This window comes from Taeniopygia guttata, chromosome 3 (genome assembly GCF_048771995.1).
Source record: "Taeniopygia guttata chromosome 3, bTaeGut7.mat, whole genome shotgun sequence".
In the NCBI taxonomy this organism is placed as follows: Eukaryota; Metazoa; Chordata; class Aves; order Passeriformes; family Estrildidae; genus Taeniopygia; species Taeniopygia guttata.
In genome coordinates, this window is record NC_133027.1 from 101,163,315 (window position 1) to 101,185,076 (window position 21,762).

Consider the following 21,762-nt stretch of genomic DNA (forward strand, 5'->3'; position numbering starts at 1 on the left):
CCTCAGGGATTATTTTTAAAAATGAATCTGAAAAAAATTGATTGAATTTGGCTTCAAGTTCACATAATTTTTTTTATATTAAAAAAAAAAAAAAACCTACAAACCCAAACCAACCCCAAACATCAACATGCTATTCAGTCTGGAATGTCAACACAACCAGAAATTTCAGCAGTGCAATCCTTGCATTAGTGTGAATGGATCTGAGATACTCTGTTGATGCTTTAAATGCAGCCATTTCAAAAGTACTCCCCCCAAAAAAAGTACTTCACAACTAATGTTCTTGTAAAAAAAAAAAAGTTGAATATTTTAAGAGATCACTGAATTACAAACTATTTTGGTATCAATCCTCTGCATTATTTTGATAATTAACAGACTTTTCATTTGGAAATCATTAGCATTTTTAGTTCTGTTATTTGTAAATTTAAAATATTTTACATAAAATTAGACAGAGAAGAAACAGAAGAAATAAAGCAGATGTCCACATAGTCATAGAAGTATTTTTAAGTGTTTTTCCTAAAAGGAATTCTAAAATATTTAGAAGCAGAAGGGTGTTTTTAATGTTTAAACACAGTTACTGTTTTGCAGATATGATCATCACTTGCACCTTCCATCAATTTGAGATACAACTGTAAATGGATAAAATCATCCAAAAGAAGATTGATTCTTTCTGCCTTGAACATTTCATCCAATTCTTTGCTGTAAGAATTTAAAAAAATGAAACACTAAAGAAGATCATTAAAATCTAGGAAATCCAGAACTTCGATATTGGAATTCTTTCCCATGCACTCCAGAAATCTTCCACTTCTGCTTTTCTATTTTTTTGCACTGCTCTTTTACCAATATTGTAGCAACTAGGAACCACAGAGAGGACCGGGTTTCTGTGGTACTAATTTGACAGCTACAGATCAGAAATTACAGTGCTGCTCCCAAAAACCCTACAATTCAATACTGTAACATGAACCAAAGCACAAAGCACAAGCAAGCAAGATGGCATTTCTTTGTAGCACAAGTGTAGCTTATCTACTGAGCTTGATATACTGTTAAGTACTAAGTGTTGACATACATTTTTTTCTCCTCAATTTAGAGAGCCACACAGAGAGCACAGCACTTAGAAGACAGTGCTTTCTTTTTCTCTAGCCTCTCTTTCTTTCTCTTTAGCCTCTGACAAGGCTAAAGGCCTTGTCAGCTGCAGTGGCTGAGCCAAGACAGCCCAGTGCCTAATGAGGATTTATGGCACTAGGGTTTAATATTTGAACTTGATGACATTTGATGGGATGTTATGAATTAGTAAAATTGGGGCCATTTATTAAGATAGCATCTTGAATCCTCAATGCTATAAAAGGATTCTACTGTACACATGCCATTAAAGATTAAAAGAGAAAAACAATCCCAACAATGTACTCACTAAGTACCGTCATGTAGAGGCTAACTGAAAAGAAAGGCATCACTAACAAAATTACTTAAATTAAAATAAATGCAAATCTGGCCTCCTGCCAGAGATTCTTGCTTATAGCCCTCAAACTTATATGGATTCCTTGAGTATCTCTGCCTTTGGCTGCAGTGTCTTTAAGCTCTACCTCTTTGGTTCTGATAGAAACTCAGTCTATAGGTCACAGCAGCCTTTAGTTCCCCATTGACTCAAGAGGCTTAAAAATCAGGTATGTCTGAAACAAAAAATCTTCTTCAAGGGAGCCAGGTAACCAGCAGTGAATAAAATTCAGCTAAGATGAATTTTGTTTTATTTCAGAAAATCTATTTCTCATTTGGGTTGAGAAAGACAGTCTTAAATATAAATACCAAGTTGCTATCAACACAAGACCAAGGACCATGAACTCATCTGCTCCCCTCTTTATAGCAGACTTCATCTTCAGCATCTCTATCTTGTTTACTTAGACCTTTCTTTTTCTGCTTTCACCTAATCCTCATTCAAGAAGCATTAAGGTTAAACATTAACATCCACAGGCTGAGGTTGCTGTTACCTTTGCCTTCTCTTCATACAGACTGTCCCATTCACATTTGAAATGCATTACAGATTAGATAGCTTAGAATAAATATCCATACATTTCTCTGTGTCAGTGCAGGATTAAAAGCTCTCTCGCCCTCCACAATAAATGTCATATATAGTGGGAAAAAACAGTCATGCAAAGCAAAGCTTTTGCAAAGCAATACAAAATAGTCTAAATCATCCTCATTCCATCCTTGGTCCAGAGTCTTATCCTGGTGCTTCACATCCCCCAGGCCATTCAAATCCCTTCTCAACTCTGCAGTAATGATCACCTATCAGCCTTTGGCCACCTGCTTCTGCCTTACCAGAGCTGCATTACCAGTGGGATGTTGCAGTTGCAGATCTGTACTTTGCTTTTTTTGTTGATTACTCTAAACTGCTGTTTCTACCAAGAAGCTGTAAAACAAAGTGGCCAGACCTGGACAGAACACTTTCAGTGGCTGATCCACTTTCACCAGCGTGTAATAGCCATGCTCAAAGCAACTGCCAGCCTTGGAAACTGTTAGGCTTTCACTGAAGAAACCAGTATTGGTAAGAGGACTTAATACATTTATGTTCCCTGTTTGGAGACTTATCATTATTAAGAGTTCAGGATTGTCACGCAAACTACAGGAATATTATGGACAGCAGGTGGAAGACTAATGAAAAAAGGAAATAAAGCAGATGGATAGGGAGAGGTTAAAAACATTAAACCAAACAATGCAAAAGACTCTACATGATGAAGTCCTTTCTAAGTGACTCAGTTTCCATCCCTTTTTCTTCACCTTTTGGTTTTTACCCTTTTTCCTAGATGCCCCATTTTTTTACTGCTGCTGGACACTTGCAGGCATCATTACAAAAGCACAGTGCAAGCCCATGTGTCTGCCATCCCATTCTGCCTGTTCTTTACTCTCCTACCTTCATTTCTATAAGTATATTCTTATTGAAGTTGAGCATCCTGTCCTTCAAGGACCTATACTAAAAAACAGTTCACCAGACCACTCACACATCGCAAGTGTAAACCAACCTGCCTCCTTTGCTAAGGAAAAATCTTTCACCTATTTCTTTGGATTACACCCTGTGACAACAATTTGTATCACCAACAGTTATGATTTACTATTTCCATCTAAAGGTTTTATGAATGTGTCCCTGTGCAGATGCAGTCTCTCAGATCAGGACAATGAGAGTGGCATTGTCTTGTGGCACTCAGAAGCTGCCTCAGTTTCTGTGGAGTGCTAATGACTACCAGAAAGCATGAGGCATCCACACTAAGGGGCCCCAGGGACTGAATTCTGCAGGCAACAATTCAAAATACACAAAATATTCAACAGAAGGCTTTCCCTTAAAACCTCCCCAAAAATCACATTCTTTCCTTTCAGAGATGACCACTGGAAACTCCCATGAAAGTGAGCCATCACAGCATGGAGAGTCCCCACACTGCCTTTTGTCATGATAGCTGCTACTACCCTAAACATAATGTTTTGCTGCTGACACAGACTGAAGTTGTGGCCAACACCACTCCTCACTCTCCAAGGCTATCAGTAACATATGCAGCAAGTGGTCCTGTGCTCAAATATGTAATGTAGCTTCCAAAATGACATTCTTATTAATTTTCTCCTATTATTTTAAAGAAGATTTTACTACAAACAAAACTGATTGTTTTGCTTTTCAAAAACAGTATGAAACAAAAGCTCAGCTAAAACAACATAAATTTTCTGGGAGACTGGAGCAAGAAGATAAGCACTAGTGTTTTCTCTGCTCAAATGAGATACAGTTCTCCTGAATCAAAAGATATTCAGCTTAAATGTTACAGTTCAGAGTAAAAATTAATCCATTGGAGAAACCTGCCCTGATTCACCAGTAGTCATCAGTAATCCATAAACTCTCTTCTAGGTCATTTGTTTCCTCTTTATATATGAAATGTGCAAATCATATCTTATGGTTTCTTCTTCTTTTTTTTTTAATCCATTTTAAGAAAGTTTTTTGAACTTTAAGACTGCAGTCATCCAAAAAGCAACAAAAGGGAACACACATAGGTATTGTCCTAAAGATCAAACTGGTTTATGTGTGAATCAATGTCAGCTCTTAGATTACACTGAAAGTATATGGGATCTTAAATAAAGCACTTTTAATAGCATTTGGAAGCTGTTTCCTTTGTCTCTACCCATGAAATTTTGCTGTAAGGCAAAGATGTAGATCTCATTACTTATTACCAAATCACAGAATATACTGAGTTGGAAGGGACCCACATGGATCATAAAGTCCAACTCCTAAATGAATGGTCTGTACAAAAATAAAACCCACAATCTTGGCTATTAACATCATGCACCAAATAGCCGAGCTCATCTCAGTTCATTTCTCCCTAACATGGTTCCATTAGTTTAATAACCTGGAAAGCAAAGAGAGAACTTGTAGCAATTGGGTTCCTATTATGTCAGTGTAATCTTGGCATTACAAGGCAAGTGTTTAGCAAGCGTTAAGAAGCTTGAGTTTGTACGTTCAAATTATAATAATCTGACAACCTCTGTTTGGTGGCAAATGGATCTAGGACAAGCAATTTAATGGAGTCAAAATGGTGCCTCCAGCAATTCTGAGGATGCATAGAAGCGTTTCCCTTCCGCCTTTGAACAGTGAGCAACAAGCACCGTAGCCTAAAGGAGATGGGGAATCCTTCAGGAAAGCATAATCACATCAGATCCACACTGCAAAATCTGCAAAAGAGAACTGTCAGAAGGGGAAACAATCAAGAGTATGTAAAGCAAAAAGCATGTAAAATCATGGTGCCAAATCTCTATTTCTACACCTCCTCACCGCTCCTTTTCAGCTCCCTCGGGCTGTAGAATTGGATACAGCACTCTAAAAAGAACATGCCTGCCCCACCAATGGTACTGCAAGCTCTGATATTCCCTGTGAAAACAGAACTCAGATTTTCCCATTTTAAAAGCCTAGGCTGCTACATTTTGAGCCAAATGAAACTCTCCATGAGCAATTGCCATCACAGAACCTACGCAAGACAAGGGAGCCAGATATGGTTCAGCAAAATTTACTGTGAAAAATCTTTAGGAAGGAGGATATTGTCAAAAGACACATTTCCAACAAAATTTTCACTCAGATGTTGTGTGGTCAGCAAGTGCTTCCATCCACCTACAGACACCTGCATTCACACAGGTCATGTCTTCCTTGGGAGGAATCTATAAATAGAGATGCAAAGCACAGTACGAAGAAACCAAATCTATCTATAGGCTCTGTAAGGCTGTGTGTGTTCTGCCAAAGAAAAGTTCCTGCACAATGCAGAGGCAGATGTTGCTAGCAGCATATACTTGGAGGGCTCCCTATTTCTGCAACCCTTTAATGTGTGTAAGGACTTGGCTCAGGAACAGTTCCTTTCAGCTTTCCCTGCTGTTACTCTACTCACTCCAGCACACTTCAGTCCTCTTCCCAGCAGAGCTGTTACTGAGCTTCCCTCTTCACCTCACGGGGGACTTCACCAGTGTTCTCCTTTGCTGTAATCTAATCTTCTGAACTTCTTTCTCCTATGCAGGGAAATGCTGTGATAAGGAGCTAGATACTTCTTTCACCTGCTTGTACTCCTGGTTTTACAGTATCCTTCTGCTGATGGCAGTAAGAAAGCACAGACAGGTATACAACAGCAGACAGAGTATTTATAAAGGAAAGCCATCCCTGATCATGTGGCAAGGCAAAGGGGAGACATATCAAAATACCTTCAAGACTTCCTGAAACAGGAGTTACAGTACCATCCGAAGAGACTGATCCATAAATGGAACATGCTTACAGAATGTCAGTGAGACTACAGGATGCTGCAGGAAATATAAATAGGAGACTGTTAGATGAAAGATATCATGGAGTAAAGGTTCCCACTGCTGGCAGAATACAACCCTCAAAACTAAATGTCGCCAAAAACATGCATTATTTTCAATGCAGGAGACACTGATCTCATGGCAGAAATCTATTTTTATATTTATATCTGATATGTTAAATGATTCATAAATAAACAATATTTCCTATAAAAAAGATTCCTCAAGTAACCAGAAAAGTGGCATTGGTATTACTCATGGGTTTTTTATTTGTTTGGTTAGTTGTTTTTTTTGATGAATAGTCAAATAGAAACCCCTAAGAATAGAGCCTGCTGACAAACAAGATGGACCTTTTGCCTGAGTAAAGTGATAGCTCAGCCAGCTCTGAATGGCTTTACCCCACAGCAGTACTTGGAAGAAGAGCTCATAGGTAGCAGCTGTGAAGGGAATTCTAGGCAGGTATTCAGATCTAGAAAATCCATCCTCACATCCCATCTTCCACAATTTACTAGGCTGTATTAACAGGAGTAAATATACTCCAAAAATACTCCAGGAAGGAGTGGACAGAAGAGGAGTGATGTGCAGAATGAAAGAGATGATGCAGAGAATCTGAAACCCACACCATCTGGAGCACATTGTGTTACTTAAGAGTATCTCACTGTCAAACATGAAGCCCAGATTCATCCAAAATGCCATCCCATTTGTGAGCTCCAAGCCTCCTCAGGGATGCAAACCTAAGCAGGTTTGTATAGGTACAATTTGGAGGTTACCCCAAAAGCATATTTCTGATTAAACCTTCTCGGCTGAATACATATGGAGAAAATGTCTGGTTTTGATCCTTATATTTCAATTTCTCCTCTCTAACACACTGGACAACTTTTGTTTTACATTTATAGATCCATAGAACTGCAGACATTTCACCAGAGTTGCAGGTCCCGACTTTTCTTGACTGTATCTTGTGTGAGTGGCCATGGCAGACACACTGTAAGGTACGGATTTCCCATTCACTCAGCTGAGAGACTGAGCCAAAGGCTTTAAGAGTTTCCTTGCCATGGAAAACTGTGTCCAGGAGCAACCCAGGAGAAGACTCTGGCTCTGCATCTTAGACACATACTGAGCTAAAACACAACCAAAAGGCTTTACAAGATGTGTCTAGTGCTCTCACAAGGATGCTTAGGTGTAAAGCACTGCCACTTGAATGTACCAGCTGATGAATTAGTAGGAAACAGGGATCCTTGGGTGGAAAAAGTTCTGTTATTCCTGCTCCTTCCTGACAGCATGAATTCATTGCATTCTATCAGAGTATTGCCTCAGCACATACCCAGATCACTCTGCCCTAATATCTTCAGCACATTACAACACAGAAATTTCCAGCTTTTAACATTTATTACTTATGAAAATTGTTACTAAAACTCACCACTTTCATCTACGCATGTTCCTTATACCCTGAGGCATGAAAGAGAAGTGGTAAAAAGTGACATGTACTAAAATATTAATAAACTGACAAGTTTTTAAACCCAGTCCCATGATTTTTGAGCAGCTGGTGTTGGCAATCCTACACATTCATTGATTATTGCCTTCTTCACAGAATTGCTAGAGTAAATACAGAGCAGTTTTACTGCTGGGAAAGGATAGATTAAACCCAAATATAGCTGTATAGAATGTTCTGAAATGTGTCTGATAACAACTGAAATTAAGTATGACTGACAAGTGGGCACTGGGCCAAGAAAGCAAAATACTTAGGTATAGAAGTCAAGCCCCCGGCATAAATTGTCCTGTTCAATTCCAATATAATTGTAATTTAGTTGTTAATACTGAGAAACACTGCATGGCATCATTTTCTGGTCCATCACAACACCTTACTATTGATCTTTTTCAAATGAGACATTTGTACAGAACATTTCCTCTAACACAACTGCAAGGGAAGTTTTTGGTGGTCTGGGTTTTTTGTTGATAACATAATCTTGACTTATTCAGGAAAGTTTGTTATAATACTGCACTGAGGATGCGGTTGTCTCTGGACTCCAGTCTGTGAATTTGCACATGAAAATGCTAAAAAGAAGAAATTAAAAACAAGGAAAATGCATCTTCCTCTAGTATCTATAACATATCTGAGAAAAAGAAACTTCTGCTGTGGACTATAGATTATTTGAGAGAGAAGTACTTATAGTCCAGGGAGAGAAAAGGAAAAGGTGAAAGAAGACTGGTAGCACTGTGAAAACAGAAAACCTCAAAGATGCATTTTACCTCTCAGTGTCTAAGGATTCATTTTATTGGGGAACTTATTTCCCTACACATACAGTGTTTAAAGGAAAAGTTCAGGAACAGTAAGGTACTGCAATAATGAGATTTCACTTCTGGTTATAAAAAATGAAAATGTCTTGCAGCAGAAAGCATAGAAAGCATGCACACAGAACCTTTGAACTCTGGTTATCCATCTCAAAGTCAGCAGCCAGAGGCAAAATATCCAACTTTACAGTGCAGCATTTCAAAACTGGGAAGTGTTACAAGCCATAGAGATAGGGCCTGAAGATTTTGGAATTACTCTCTCAAAAGTGGAATGAACAGGGCTTTTATGTGATTATTATTTTACTGACAGCCAACATTAATGTCTCAATCAGATGAAAAAATTACTTTGCTTCTGCAATTCTGAAAATCAAGGGGGTGAAAAAAGCAATGACCACAAAGCTGAAAGATAGTGAAAGCAGTATTTACTGTGGGTTCCTCTAATGCTTTCCACATCTAGAAACTGGAGCATAAAAGAATATACAATAAAAGAATTGCTCACCTGGAACAAAGCATTGTTTTCAAATTTCCATTCTGCTTTTATTCAGGTAACACACAATTGCAAAGAAATGGTCTATAAAAACCATAACCTACTGCCCTAGAAGTGTTATTCAGTCTTTAGGCTTTACAATAATGACATCATAAAGTTTTCAATTCCTTCATTTACTTCCTCAGAAAAGTTCTGCATGGGAACCTGAAAAGAATATTATACATGTGTAACAAGAGGTAGATATCCCCAGATAAGATTCAGCACCTTAAAATTGATTCCTGATTCCCATCATACAACAGTGAACAAAATGCCTTTATTGCCAAAATTGCTAGTAAGTAATTATTGCTATGAAGTATTTCAAATGTAGAAGCCTTATCTCAAGACAAAGTGCCCAGGAAACAGAAGTCAAATACAGAATTATTTCTAAATTTATAGAGAAGATATAAATAGCTGCCTCCCTAATACCATCTCCTTCAAAAAAAACCCAAAAAAACCCTAAAAAACCAAGATTTCTGTTATGAGAAACACATTAACACATTAAAAACTTAGGTTAAATTTATATTATTATTTTAAATCTATTACTATTTTAGAATACTCTATAATTTTTATTATTTTTCAGTATTGACAGATCTATGAAAGAGAAATCTCTTAGTTGTCAATAGAAGCCTATTTCTAAGTCATCTCTGCTGTATGGAGTACATATGGGTGAAAAGGCACCAATAAATTCAGGTACAAGTTTTAGAGGTAACTACCACTTTAGTGCAAGTATAGACTTAATTTATTTCTTTCAGCTGATAAATTAAATGGAATGTGTTTACAATATCAGCCTCTTGCAATAACAGAGTTTGTCTTGGTGATCATCTCCTAGTTTGGGGGTTTGTAAATATTATGTATACACACACACAAAGCAAATATTAAGCAAATCTAATCTAGTACTCTTAAAAATGAATACTGCATAAACAAAGCATAAATGCACATGGCAATTTTATGTTCTACATCCACCCACACGGTTGTTCTCAGCAATTCAATAACAGAGTTGCATGGGCAGATTGACAGAATTTGAGTTACAGACATCTGTGCTGAAATAATGATCAGCATATGATGGTTTTGTTCATTAAGAAACTGTTTATGGTCTTGTTTTTTATTTATTTTATCCTCAAAAATAAAATAAATACAATAATCACAGCAACAACAACAAAACAGAATAAACTCAAGGTACTGTGCTTCCTTCATTCCATCCCAGAAATCTACTCATCTTGAAAGATAATGTTAGTGCTATTCCAGGAATAAGCCATGATAAAGAAACTTGCACATATAAAAAAAATTATCTTAAAAATCTGGAAAAAATGGAATAAACTGCAGGATCCTATTTTCCTTAGCTGCTGCCAATACCACACAGATCCCTAACAGACCAGATGTCCAACTGCCAGTCCCCATGAATTTCTTGACTCAGCGTCTAAAAGTGAGACCTCAGGTTAAAGTCCAAAGCAGGAAATCTTTTCCTTCCAGGACATTTTGTTTATGTTAAGTGTACAAAGTTTTATGGTCTTCCAAAATGCCCAATCTTTCTTTGAACCCTTCTAGGGTGAGTGACCTCATTTTGCCTCAGTAACTTCCTATGGCAGCAAGTTTTACAGTCTGATTATCCAAGATGTCAGCAAGCCTGATAGGCAAAGCAGTCTTGGCAAAAGTCTCGAGACTAAAGCAACTGATGAACCACAAGTCTAAGACAAAACCAAGTTTCTTCCTTTAAAGGAAAGACTTTATGCTTTTTTTTTTTTTGCCAAGGAATGTTCTCATGCTCCTGTGGTCCACAAACAACAGCAGAACAGCAGAACTTCCATTTGTAACTGCAATTTTATTCATGTCATCCTCCCGTGCCTCTCTCTTGCAAGGTAAACAATTCCCCATCTTCAATTTTGTGAGCTAAAATGAGAGATCACACCTAGGTTTTGTTCCAACAACTTGCAGCAGCAAAGTTTCACAGCTTACTTTTAAGCAGCAAGACTTAAATTGAGTAACTGAAAAAGGGGATAAATCTGTACCTTTTTCACAGCTTCCTTGGAGCTCCAGGGCACGAACCTTTTCTTTCTCTGGCTTTCAGTCAATATTGAATGACTTTTCAAGAGCGTGATTCAAGAGCAACAATGAAGCAAGAACTAGTTATACAATGGTGTTATCTCAAGGTGTGACCTGCCCCAAAACCGGTGCTCATGTGGTACTGCAGCATGCATTCCTACTGGAACAAAAGGCAGAAGAGCAAAATACAACACAACTTTAGGTTGGCACACCTGTTTCTTCTGGCAGTGCTGGAAGAACTGAAATGAAGGAACCTGCAGACAAATATACCCAGAATCATTATAATACAAGCTAGATCCCATGGATTTCAAAAAGTCAGGATTGTTACCACACAAATCTATCTATGATTAATATCATTCTACTAAAAGAATATGCATACCACACCTCCAAGATCTTCTGCTCCATTACAGACAGACTTGTAATCAAACCACTTTTAGTTTATTTTTCTCAGGAATAAATAGAATCCTGATCAGCAAATCCTTTTCAACCATAAATTATGCAGCACATCTTCCAATTCTTTAATACTGCTTAGCCTTGAAAGCTACAGGGATTTCACAATTCTTCCTGTAACATTTACAAAATATTTCCATAAATTTCCTACTTACTGAGCAAATAATATGTCCTCTCCAGTTAATGTTCCTGACACAGTCAGAACATCCACTCAGGGTATTACACATGGAGAACCCAGCTGGTTCTCTCAATAGGAGAACAGCACAGACAGAGTCTGTGGGCTTGAAATTGCCCCAGGAAGAAAACCTGCCTTCAGGGCAACAGGCACAGGTAAGAACTGGTGCAGCAAAGACCCAGGGCTCTGGTGCATAGCCTTGCTCTCACAAGTGGATGGATGTGCAGGGCTCCCAAGGGCTTCCCCTGTTACTAAGCAGTGATTACTCTGTATAGGATGTCTGTTCAAAAGGGGATAAATCCAAGACAACTCAAGGCTCCCTTTTGCCACCACCAAACTCAAATTCTAAAATCTAAGTAGAAGGCGTTACACGGGCGGGTAAAGAAATCATATCACACATTTCATATGGGTATTTTACTTTCTAAAATATCTCCTATGAATAGATCTTCCCCCAGTTTATAAGCAAAGCACATTTTAATAGTTTTCACTCAGTGCATGACCACAGATATTTTTATAGCAAACATATCTTCAAAATGGCATGTGGGACTCTCAGTGAACAATAATCTAACTGGTGGAGGCCACTAATGATTAAACATTACCAACAAATGATCCTTTTCAGCCAGGCCTCAGTATGCTTAATCTCAGCCAACCCACAGCACGAAATCCAGCCATGAATTCATGCTGTTAGGCCTGTCTCTGCAGGATGCTCGGGTTTACTAACAGCATGCCAGCTGGCACCTGCCTGGGATCCACAGCAGGCAGGGAGTGATGGAGGAATACCACAGGCCCATGAGCTCTGTGCAGGGCAAGGCTGTGCCATGTCCAGGTGAGGGGCTGCTGACTTCCCAGGAATGCTAAATTCACAAACAGAAGCAGCATCGTATCACAGGCCCCTGGTTTAGGATGCTGACTTTGTTTAGCAAAAGCCCTATTGCATGCAACTAATTAAACATTTCTGATGTTTTCAGAGGATGGCAGGAGAGAAGGGAATCCCTTGATAAGAGACACGTGAATCACTTGTTAGAGTGGAGACACAGTGATTTAGTTCCAGAAAACAAAACCACAGTTGTATCTGTTGCAAAATGTGAAATATGTAAAAATTTTCTTATTGAAAGGATGCTGTTTGATCTTTGTATATATTCCAGCCTAATCAAAAAGAAAGGAGAATTAATCTGTGAAACAGAGAGCAGTTGACAAGCAAGCTCTCAGTGGTGTCCACGGATTATATAGACAAATTTCTTGTTGGTAGAATTGCCTTGTTAAACCTTACTAAGATTTAGGGCTTGGCATGATTCAGTGGTCTCTGACCTAGTGGGAGGTTAACAAAGGTTTCGCATGTAGGAAGAAGGATGTACCAATGATAGTGGACACAAAGAATTTACAGGCCACAAAGACATTTGATGGAACTCCCAAGATAAGGAAGACAACTTGGCAAGTGTGCTGAACCAGCTCTGACTGGATAAAAGGTAATCCTGGGAGAGGGAGGTGGCAACTACCGACTCAGACCATCAACTCAAGAAACCCACAGAATCAAGAGAAGAGGAAGACAGCCCGTGGACTAATTAGTATGGGAAACGAGGAAATCATTGACAAATAGAAGATAGAATACAAAGTAACAAGAGAACTAGGTAACTTCTAGCCAATTACCATTTTGTTTGCTAAAATACATACAAAGTAAAAAGTTTCCGTAGTTGCTGTGCGTGATTTCTGGAACACCACTGAGGACTCAGGTTTGTGTGAATCTGAAATAAATATTCAGTGTCTTTCTCGAGTGTGCCTGTATCAGCAGTAATGTGACCAGCAGGACGAGGGAAGTGATAACTCCCCTGCACTGGGGAGGCCACACATCAAGTCCTGTGTCCAGCTCTGGGCACCCCAGTTCAGGAAGGCCATGGAGGTGCTGGAGCGTGTCCAGAGAAGGGCAATGGAGCTGGGGAAGGGTCTGGAGCACAAGTCCTGTGAGAGCAGCTGCGGGAGCTGGGGGTGTTTAGGGAGAAAAAAGGGGTGACCTTGTCACTCCACAACTCTGAGTGGGGCTGTAGCCAGGTGGGGGTCAGCCGCCTCTGCCAGACAACCAGCAGCAGGATGAGAGGAAACGACCTCAAACCTCCCCTGGGGAGGTTTAGGTATGAATTTTTTCACAGAAAGAGCGATTGGGCACTGAAATGCTCTGCCCGGGGGATGCTGGAGCCACCGTCCCTGGAGGTGTGTAGGGAGAGCCTGCACGCGCCCTCAGCGCCCCGCTCTCGTTACACGGTGGTGATCGCTCATAGCTGAGACACGGTGCTCTCGGAGTCTTTCCCAGCCTAAGTGATTCCGTGACTACCGGAATCACTCGCTGCACAGCGGCTCCCCGCTGCCCGCGGCCCGGCAGAGCGGCGCTCCCGGCCCAGCGCCGCCCTCACCCCGCGGGCCGGGCCGGGCCGGGCGGGGCCGGGCTGTGTGTGGGACACAGCCGGGTGTGGGCGGAGCCTCGCCTCCCGCCCGCGCCGATTGGCTGACGCGAACCACGCCCCCCGTCCCGCCCGCCCCGGGCTCGCATCCCGCCCCCGGCGTTCCTGCTGCCGCCGCCCCGCCGCGGCGGGGGCTCGGCCTCACTGCCTGACTGGAAATTGCCGCCGGCCGTGTTCAGCAGAGGCGAGCTCGCACCGCTTTGGTGCAAGCTACTGTATTTTTTCATTTTTTTATTTTTCTTGAGTCTCATTCTTTCCGCGCCTTCCCGCGCAGGCGTCCCTGCGAGCTGGTGGGGCCCTTGAACGTTAGGGCGTCGCAAAGAAGCGGGCGGGGGGCGGGGCGGGTCCTTTGGGCCGAGCGGTCGCAGCCGGTGCCCGCCCCGGCCCGCCATGTACTACAGGTTCAGCGGCTTCACGCAGCGCCTGGTCGGGGCCACGGCGGCCGCCGCCTACTCCCCACAGGTAACAGCGGCAGTAGTGCCGGGCGGGGCTGCGGCGCCGCGGGCCTCGGCTCAGCCGGGAGGGATCGGCCGCCCCGCGGGCGCCGAGCGCGGCCGGCCCCTCGCGTGACCTTGGGCCGGGAGGGAGCGCGCCCTGCCCTGCAGCCCTCGGGGCAGCTTCGGGGTGGGCTGGGGGTTATAGCGAGCAGTTTACGCGCTTTCATCACAGAGGATTGTTCCGGAGTGAGCGGTGCCTGGCGGGGTTTTAAAGTCACCGACTCACGGCATCAGTTAGGCTGAAAAGACCTCCGAGATCATCGAGTGCAGCCTGTGACCGAACACCTCCGTGTCAAACGCACCATGGCACCGAGTGCCACGTCCAGGCTTTCCTTAACACCTCCGGGGACAGCGACTCCCATCACCTTGTTTTTTTTTTTTTTTTTTCATTTTGCAGGTTAAGGTTTAGAGTTATGGTTTGGGGTTAGGTAGAGCCTCTGCATGGTTGTGGGGCTGGTGGCAGCAGCTTTGTGGTGTTGCTTCGGAGGTACTGCAAGGCAGGAGGGCAGCAGCCTCCCCTGTGAGCTGCTGATGGAGGAAGGCAACACTGTCCCCTACTCAGTACTTACATCGAGGTGTTGTGTCCAGCTGTGGGCTTCCTGCTCTGGGAATGGCAACTGGAGCAAGTTCAGTAGAGATCAGCAGCCAGCTGAGCTTAGCAGGATGGAGCCAGGCTTTGCACAGTGGTCCATGGTGGGAAGGCAAAAGACACCAGGCATAAACTTGCAAGAAGAGAGGTTTGGGCTGGACAGAAGGAAAGACAAGTTCATGGTGGGAACAATCAGAGAGTGGAGCTGCTGCCCAGAGAGGGAGGCTGTGCACTGTACTCAGACGCTTGCCAGGCCAGACAAAACCCACAGCAACTTGGAGTCACCTTGGTCTGGACTAAAGAGGATTAGAGGGTCATTCCATCCTGAATTACCTTAGGATCTTAAATAAACACTGAGGTAACAGAGAGTTTCTGATATGGCAGTTTCTGTCCTAAGAAAGGTTTTTTGTCCTTGTCTTTCCCCATCACTTTGGAAGGCTTCCTGGATAGCTGCCGGGGTTAGGGGTGCAAGAAATGGAAGAGAGCAGAATAAATAATATTCTAGTATGTACAGCACTTATACAGTAGCAATATCTCCAACACTAGTGTAGTGATTGGGGCACTTCTTACTTCTCTAAACAGTTATTTTCAGAGAATAAACATTGTTACTTCATTTACATAGTGGAGAGCAAAGGCTTAGGCGAGGAATGGGGAAGGGCTTCAAGCCTAAACAGTAAAGAACCTCCTACATTTTTAAAAGTTACTTTCAGTCCCTTTTTATAATGTTATTAGGCCAGCTTTTTTGTAGAATTTCCTTTTTTTTCCCTAAGCTTGACTGAATTCCCAGGTCACACATTTGAATACATCAGTCTGCTAAAAATGTTTTCAATAAACAGCAGTTGAAATATAAGGGTAATCCAATGAGTGTTAAGGTGTTAAGTTCAAAATAAAGTAAAATTTTTCCTATTGATTTCATTGCTCCATTTATTAGACCTATAGTTCAGCATGTAAAGTGGTTTGCTTTTTATGCTTCTGTTTATTTTGATGTTTCTTGAAAAAGAGGATGAAGACATCCTGCCATTCAAATTCTCCTTGGTAAAATATGAAGTATACTAATTCTCTCTGTTCTGTGTTCTTACATTCTGGTGCTTCCCTATAGAATACTGTTTTGCTGCAGATTTAAGTTTACCATGGGCTTGCAAAATATCGGTCTAAATGGATTTCAGAAATTATTTTGCTGACAGTAACATAACAGCTTATACTAACAAAAACAGTCTCTTGAGTTTGAAATCCATATTGTTCTTTCCATCTCAAACTTACCATGCATAGAAGACTTAATTTTGCATTTAACAAAGTTGTATATAGTAGTCTGAACAATTTATCTTGTTTGAATAAATGGGAACTTCTGTAGCTAGTTGAAGAGTAAAATAGTTTCAAAATTACTCCTCATATTTAGGAGGACACTGGGACCAGTTTCAAATGGTGTCAGATGAGGACAAGTACATGAACTTTTCCCTATTTCTTCTACTGAACATGATCCTAGCAGGAATTTATTTGTACTGCAGTATCTTCACTCATACAACTTATTTTGCTTGTAGCTATTTAAAGCCCCCATGAGCTGCAGATATTTTGATTTTAGCCAAGAAGAATTGCTTAGAGTTTGTTGAGAATCTAGAAAAATAAAATAATCTATAATATATACACAACCTTTTATGCCCTAGATAATACATACACAAAATCACTGTCGCTGGATCATCATCCCAGTACAAAGATTCAAGTGGTTTTAGCTAAGAACCTCACAATTTATGGACGGAATTCAAATGAAATTTTACATTGGGGAAGAACCCTAATTAATGCAGTGTCTGGGTTAAGGAAACTGAACTGTCTCCCTTCTGCAGAATGTGTTTTGTTGTACTCTTTACTGAAGCCAGTGACCAACATTAATGTTTTTTATTTAAATTGCTAAATGATGTTCTTAAGTGGCACCATGCTGATTTGGAAGTAATTTACAGTACATTGATGATTATGTGAGTTTTCTGAACTGGTTCCATTTGATTTTATAGTGAAGTTTGTCACTTTCTAAGGCTGAAAAAATATGCAATAACCTACAGTTATTGATTTACTAACTATTGAAGTTACTAGATAGCACTGCTCCTGAAAATGTTGGGCTCTCCAGAAAGCAGAAGGGACATTCAGAACTGGAAACTTTAAGGCACAGAAAAGATCTGCATTTTCACATTTCCTGCAATACTAACAATCAAGAAGGCAAGAAAAAGTTTGGAGAAGAAGTCACCTGCACATTTAGTATCTGTTCTATAGTTATTTCTGTCAAATCACCAACTTTTAAAAGACAAATCTAATAAGGTACTTAAAGGTCATATAGACAAAAATAGTTGTCCAAAATTGCTTGCTTCAAGGCCTCTGATGTAGCTGGTACGTAACCTTGAATACATAGTTAGTAACTTCCCCCAGCTAATAATAGTTCCTTAGATGCTTCCTGTGATGCTTCCTTAGATGCTTAGATGCACTGTAGCCAGAACTGGTCGCTGGTCTTAAATAATTCAGTGCTTGCCTTCTGTGCTAGCCTGCTCAGGAGGAAGGCATTAGTTACTGAATGTGCCAAGAAATTCAGTTTTGCTGCTGCCTTTCAAAACATAACCAGAAAGGTCCCAGGTGGATTCTAATATTCAGTCAGGCACTAGAAGAGTGGGAAGCTGAACCCACATCTTCAGGGTATAGCACTGATGACCATTCCACAGGCTATTTTGGGAGGCTGAGAAACCTGGTTTTTCTGCTGAAGATGCTTGTTGTAGCAGAGAATTTGCATAAGGAAAACATGTCTGGTCTATGGCTGGCGCAAAAGAAAGAGTGCCAGTCTGTTTCTGGCTCCAAATACTGTCAGACAGTTCTCTTCAATATAAAATGCATCTAAAACTAGTCCTTTAAACAGAAACCAGAATTTCAGCACAGTCTTAACTTGACCCATGGCTGCTTCTGTTTGTAATAAAAACCTGTTGCATTAAACTAACTGCACAATGCTTTTAATTTATGTGGCAAGTTAGGAAAAATCTCTCAATTTAGGGAAAAACTCAAGTTGTTTTGAGAGCTACAATGTAAAACATCACTGTTGTGTGTCTAGACAGCTTAAATTTAACTATAGTAATAAAGACAAGGAGGCCACCTCATATTGGCTGTGACTTTGTGCCCTTAATCACAGAACTGAATTATGGAGTTTCGAGGTAAGGCAAATGTAGAGTACAACCTTGTGAACCGAAAGGAAGTAGAGCTGTGCTGCTCATGGGGAGTACATTGGGGTGTGGGAAGCTGCAGCAGCATTTCAACTATAAGATGTAACTACATTACTCCTGCACAAAATATCTACTATATCAGTGTCTCTGAAGGGCCTTGAGCACCACATACAACTTCTGTATGACCTAAATTATCCTCATACTTTTTTTTTTTTAATCCCCAAACTATACATCCAAATAAAGGCCCAGTTATTTATGGCTACTGCTTGCAGCATTCAGGAGGTAGAGCTCATTCCTCACTCTGACCCTAGCATCAGAGATCCTTGATCCTAATCCTACTGCTCAGAGAGAGTCCTAGATAGGCTGTGTGCAAAACAAAACCGGTAATTTGGACTAAGTACCCGCACAGAAAAATAACAGCTATAAATTCATGCCATGAGGAGATTGGAAAGGAGGCTGCTATTTTCCTTGCTAAGCTCTGACCCCAGGTTGTCACTGAGATATCAGTGGGCCAACAATGTGTTTATCACAAGTCTTCATATCAGATAAATACTCTTTGTGATGTATCCTTGTAAGGACTGGCAGTGTGCCTGCCTAATGTAACAATTGGTACATTTGCAAGTGTGATATACCTTGATATTTTAATCTTTATTTATGCAGGGACTCAAACCATTAGTTCCCACCATTGAATCCCCAGATCTGATTTTTGGGACAAGTAAACCTGCTCCAGGTTTACCAGCAGCTGATCCTTTCTTGAGTACAAACAAGGTGCCAAACCTACAGAAAGTTTTTCAGGTAATGACAACTTTGAGAGTAATTTAAAGAAAACTGGAGAGTGGGACATATCTGTCCTTATTTTAACATAGCTAACTACTTTTGCCATTCTACAATACCTAAATTCTGTAAAGTCTAGTCAAGAAACTGTCACCTACGGTATAACCTGTGTACTTGTACTATATACTATAAAGTATATACTACTTGTACTATATACAAGTATATACTACTTGGACTATATACTATAAAGTATATAATATGCCTTGTATAGTAGATAAATACAGAAAGTGGATAAATGCAGTGACACTGTATTTTTGCTAAAGTTGGTTGTTGTATTGTTTGACTATTGGAAGCACTTTCTCTCACTTTAAGCCACGTGTGTGCCTTAAAGCAGATGTAGAAGAGCAAAGCAAATCTGGTTTGTGTATAATAATTTGAATGTTGCTGAAGCTGTTTATAGTGCAGTCAGTATAAGAGCAGCACAGTAAAGTTTTCAAAGCCAGTTTGTTAGCTATGGAATTTCTAAATGTAGGACTTTTCTTAAAACAAATTAGTTAAGGTTTTCTTTAAGCGTCAAGAATGTGCTTTATATAATATTCCCTTTTCTCTCTTACATGCCACTTCCATTTGGAATGTGTCAGTCTGACTTGGTGAATAATTTTTTATACGTATCTTTTCACATTCTGTTGTTCATGATACTTCTCCCATCCAGGTCCTCTTGAGAAACATTTCAAGATACATTCTTTCTGCTTGCACTTAACAGCTTTGGCTAACAAAAGTATCTTGCCTTTGCATTTGTCTTGCTAGACAAAATACACTTGGTTGTAGCAAGCCTATTTGTCAGGAGGTTTCCTTTCGGAAGTCTCTTAATTTACCCAAGGTAGCTTATTCCTTAATGACCTCAGAATGGGTGTTAATTTCTTTTTTGCTTGTTTTCTCCTTGAACTCTTCCCACAGAGATCAGATGGACTGCCAGTACACCTGAAGCTAGGATATCCAGACAGGATGCTCTATCGGACCACGATGGCTCTGACAATAGGAGGATCTATCTACTGTCTGGTAGCATTGTTCTTTGCCTCACGGCCAAAGAAAGAAAAATAAATGAAACCACACCTCATGGGACTCTCAGCACTCCTCTGAAGGATCTCCTGCATGTGCCACGTTGCACTTAAATCTGTTCCCTGTGATCACATAGGGTTCATTATTCAGATCGGATTTGTTGGAGAAAATGTTTTTAAATCGGTTGCCTTATGTATTCTAAAACACCAATATAAACAGAGAAATACAGTATTTTAACATATGGTTGTAGCTTTTCTTGTCTTGCAAGAGTTCATAAACAGTTGGAGAAAGTTAAGCTTTTCCTTCCATCTCTCCCCCAACTTAAACAATGTTAGAGACAGGACAGGACAAATAATTTGTGAGCTATGCACCACATTCCTTAGTGGAAGGATGCTACTAGTTTCCAAAATACTAAAAGCAAAAAATTTAATTATAGCATACTGGGAACCTGTTTCTGTCCTATACTTTTCCAAATCCTGGTATATTAGTAAATACTATACCACCTCTGGTGGTAGGACAAAGGGCTTGTCTCCTTGGAGCATTTAAAGTGGATTTACTCCATAACTGTAGCATCAATGTATGCAGCAGAGTGCACCATTATTGTAGCATCAGTTACACCAGTTTTTGGACTTTGCTTTGTTAAACTGTATTATCATGCAATAAAGATAGCTACATGAATACTAAAAGAGGCAAGTCTCAAAAATTTCAGAGCATTTCAGCACACCTGGTGGTAAAATAAACATATTGGTACATTTATGGGTTCAACTTGAAGATCTCAAATAATACAATTGATTCAGCTACCTTGCTGTCATCTTTTTGAGATGGAAAATCTCTTAAAACCTCTCCCAGACTGCACTGTGTGTTTAACTATAATTTTTGGTGAAACAGGTTGCTGTCAAAATTCAGCTACTTACTATTTCCAGTGCCTGCAGATAGCTGTTTATGTACACTCATTTCTGTGGATGGGAGAGAGATAAGCCAATACAACCCTTTATATTACCCTTGTAATAGCGTAGCCTTGAACTGCCAAGTTTCATACAAGTCTTCACAAAATGCATCCTCTAATATCATAGTTCCTCCTCTGCCCCTGAACATTGATTTTCTGGCCTCTGTAAAGACCCATCTGACTCAGAACTGTGCAGAAACCACCTTCAAAAATTGATAAGAAAAATAGTTGATAAAGGAAAATAAAACTGCCTTTTTTCAATCTTTACTAAAAAAAAATATCTGATTTTTTTCCATTTAAGTTACATCAAAGCCTTATTACTGCTTTATAGGAAAGAAAAGAGCTGCTTGTACTGTGATCTCAGGTTTCAGTCAATGTTGGTATTTCGGGATGGGAGAGATTAAGTCAATGAAAAATAGTTTTGTAAGGACAGCAAGAGTCAAAGAATAGCATAGAATAAATTGTGTAGGAGCTGACAGTTGTGTTGCTGTACTGATGAAATATATTCTCAGTAGCCCATGCTTCCATGGTACTCAGTTTTGGGCTGTAGGCTGTTAAATACTCCAAGAAATAAGAAAAAAAGAGAAAGAGCACGGTAGGTTGTTGTCTGTCTTCCCTATATACCATCTATCAAGGACTGCCTACAAGAATTTTCTAATAAAGGATATTGTGCACGTAAACTTGACAGATAGATTTCCATGAAGCTGAACTCTGTTCTGAGTATTTCCATGCTCATAATTTTCTGATTTGGTTTTGGTTTTATTGGAGGGGTGGGATAGGGATTTTCTTCTTTTGTTTGTTTTTGTGATAGTACTGTTTGGTTTTTTTTTTTTTTTTGTTTAAACCGACTATTTTTAGTGCTCATCTAGCGGGCAACAAGTTTCTGCTTGTTTCTAAAGCAGATTTGGTAAAATAACCAAGCTGTTATCCCACAGCTTATTAGCCAGTGGGAATACTTTCGTGGAAGGAATGACAGC

At 40.3% G+C, this 21,762-nt stretch overlaps 2 protein-coding genes across 4 annotated transcripts in view; one reads left to right on the forward strand and one right to left on the reverse strand.

Annotated features, from left to right (window-relative positions):
• The window catches only part of MTA3 (metastasis associated 1 family member 3), a 230,054-nt gene that overhangs the window by 172,383 nt on the left and 35,909 nt on the right, over positions 1 to 21,762 (reverse strand). The gene's annotated exons all lie outside the window — the stretch shown is intronic.
• Positions 13,820 to 20,080, forward strand: COX7A2L (cytochrome c oxidase subunit 7A2 like). Of its 2 annotated transcripts, XM_002195567.6 has the most exons (3): positions 13,820 to 14,194; positions 18,667 to 18,801; positions 19,738 to 20,080. In XM_002195567.6, the coding sequence occupies exons 1-3, from the start codon at positions 14,123 to 14,125 to the stop codon at positions 19,879 to 19,881; spliced, it is 351 nt and encodes a 116-aa protein (XP_002195603.1). In that variant the 5' UTR covers positions 13,820 to 14,122; the 3' UTR covers positions 19,882 to 20,080. The 2 variants fall into 2 exon arrangements, with proteins under 2 accessions (XP_002195603.1, XP_012427753.1); XM_012572299.5 differs by lacking the exon at positions 18,667 to 18,801 and having other exon boundaries at positions 13,832 to 14,194.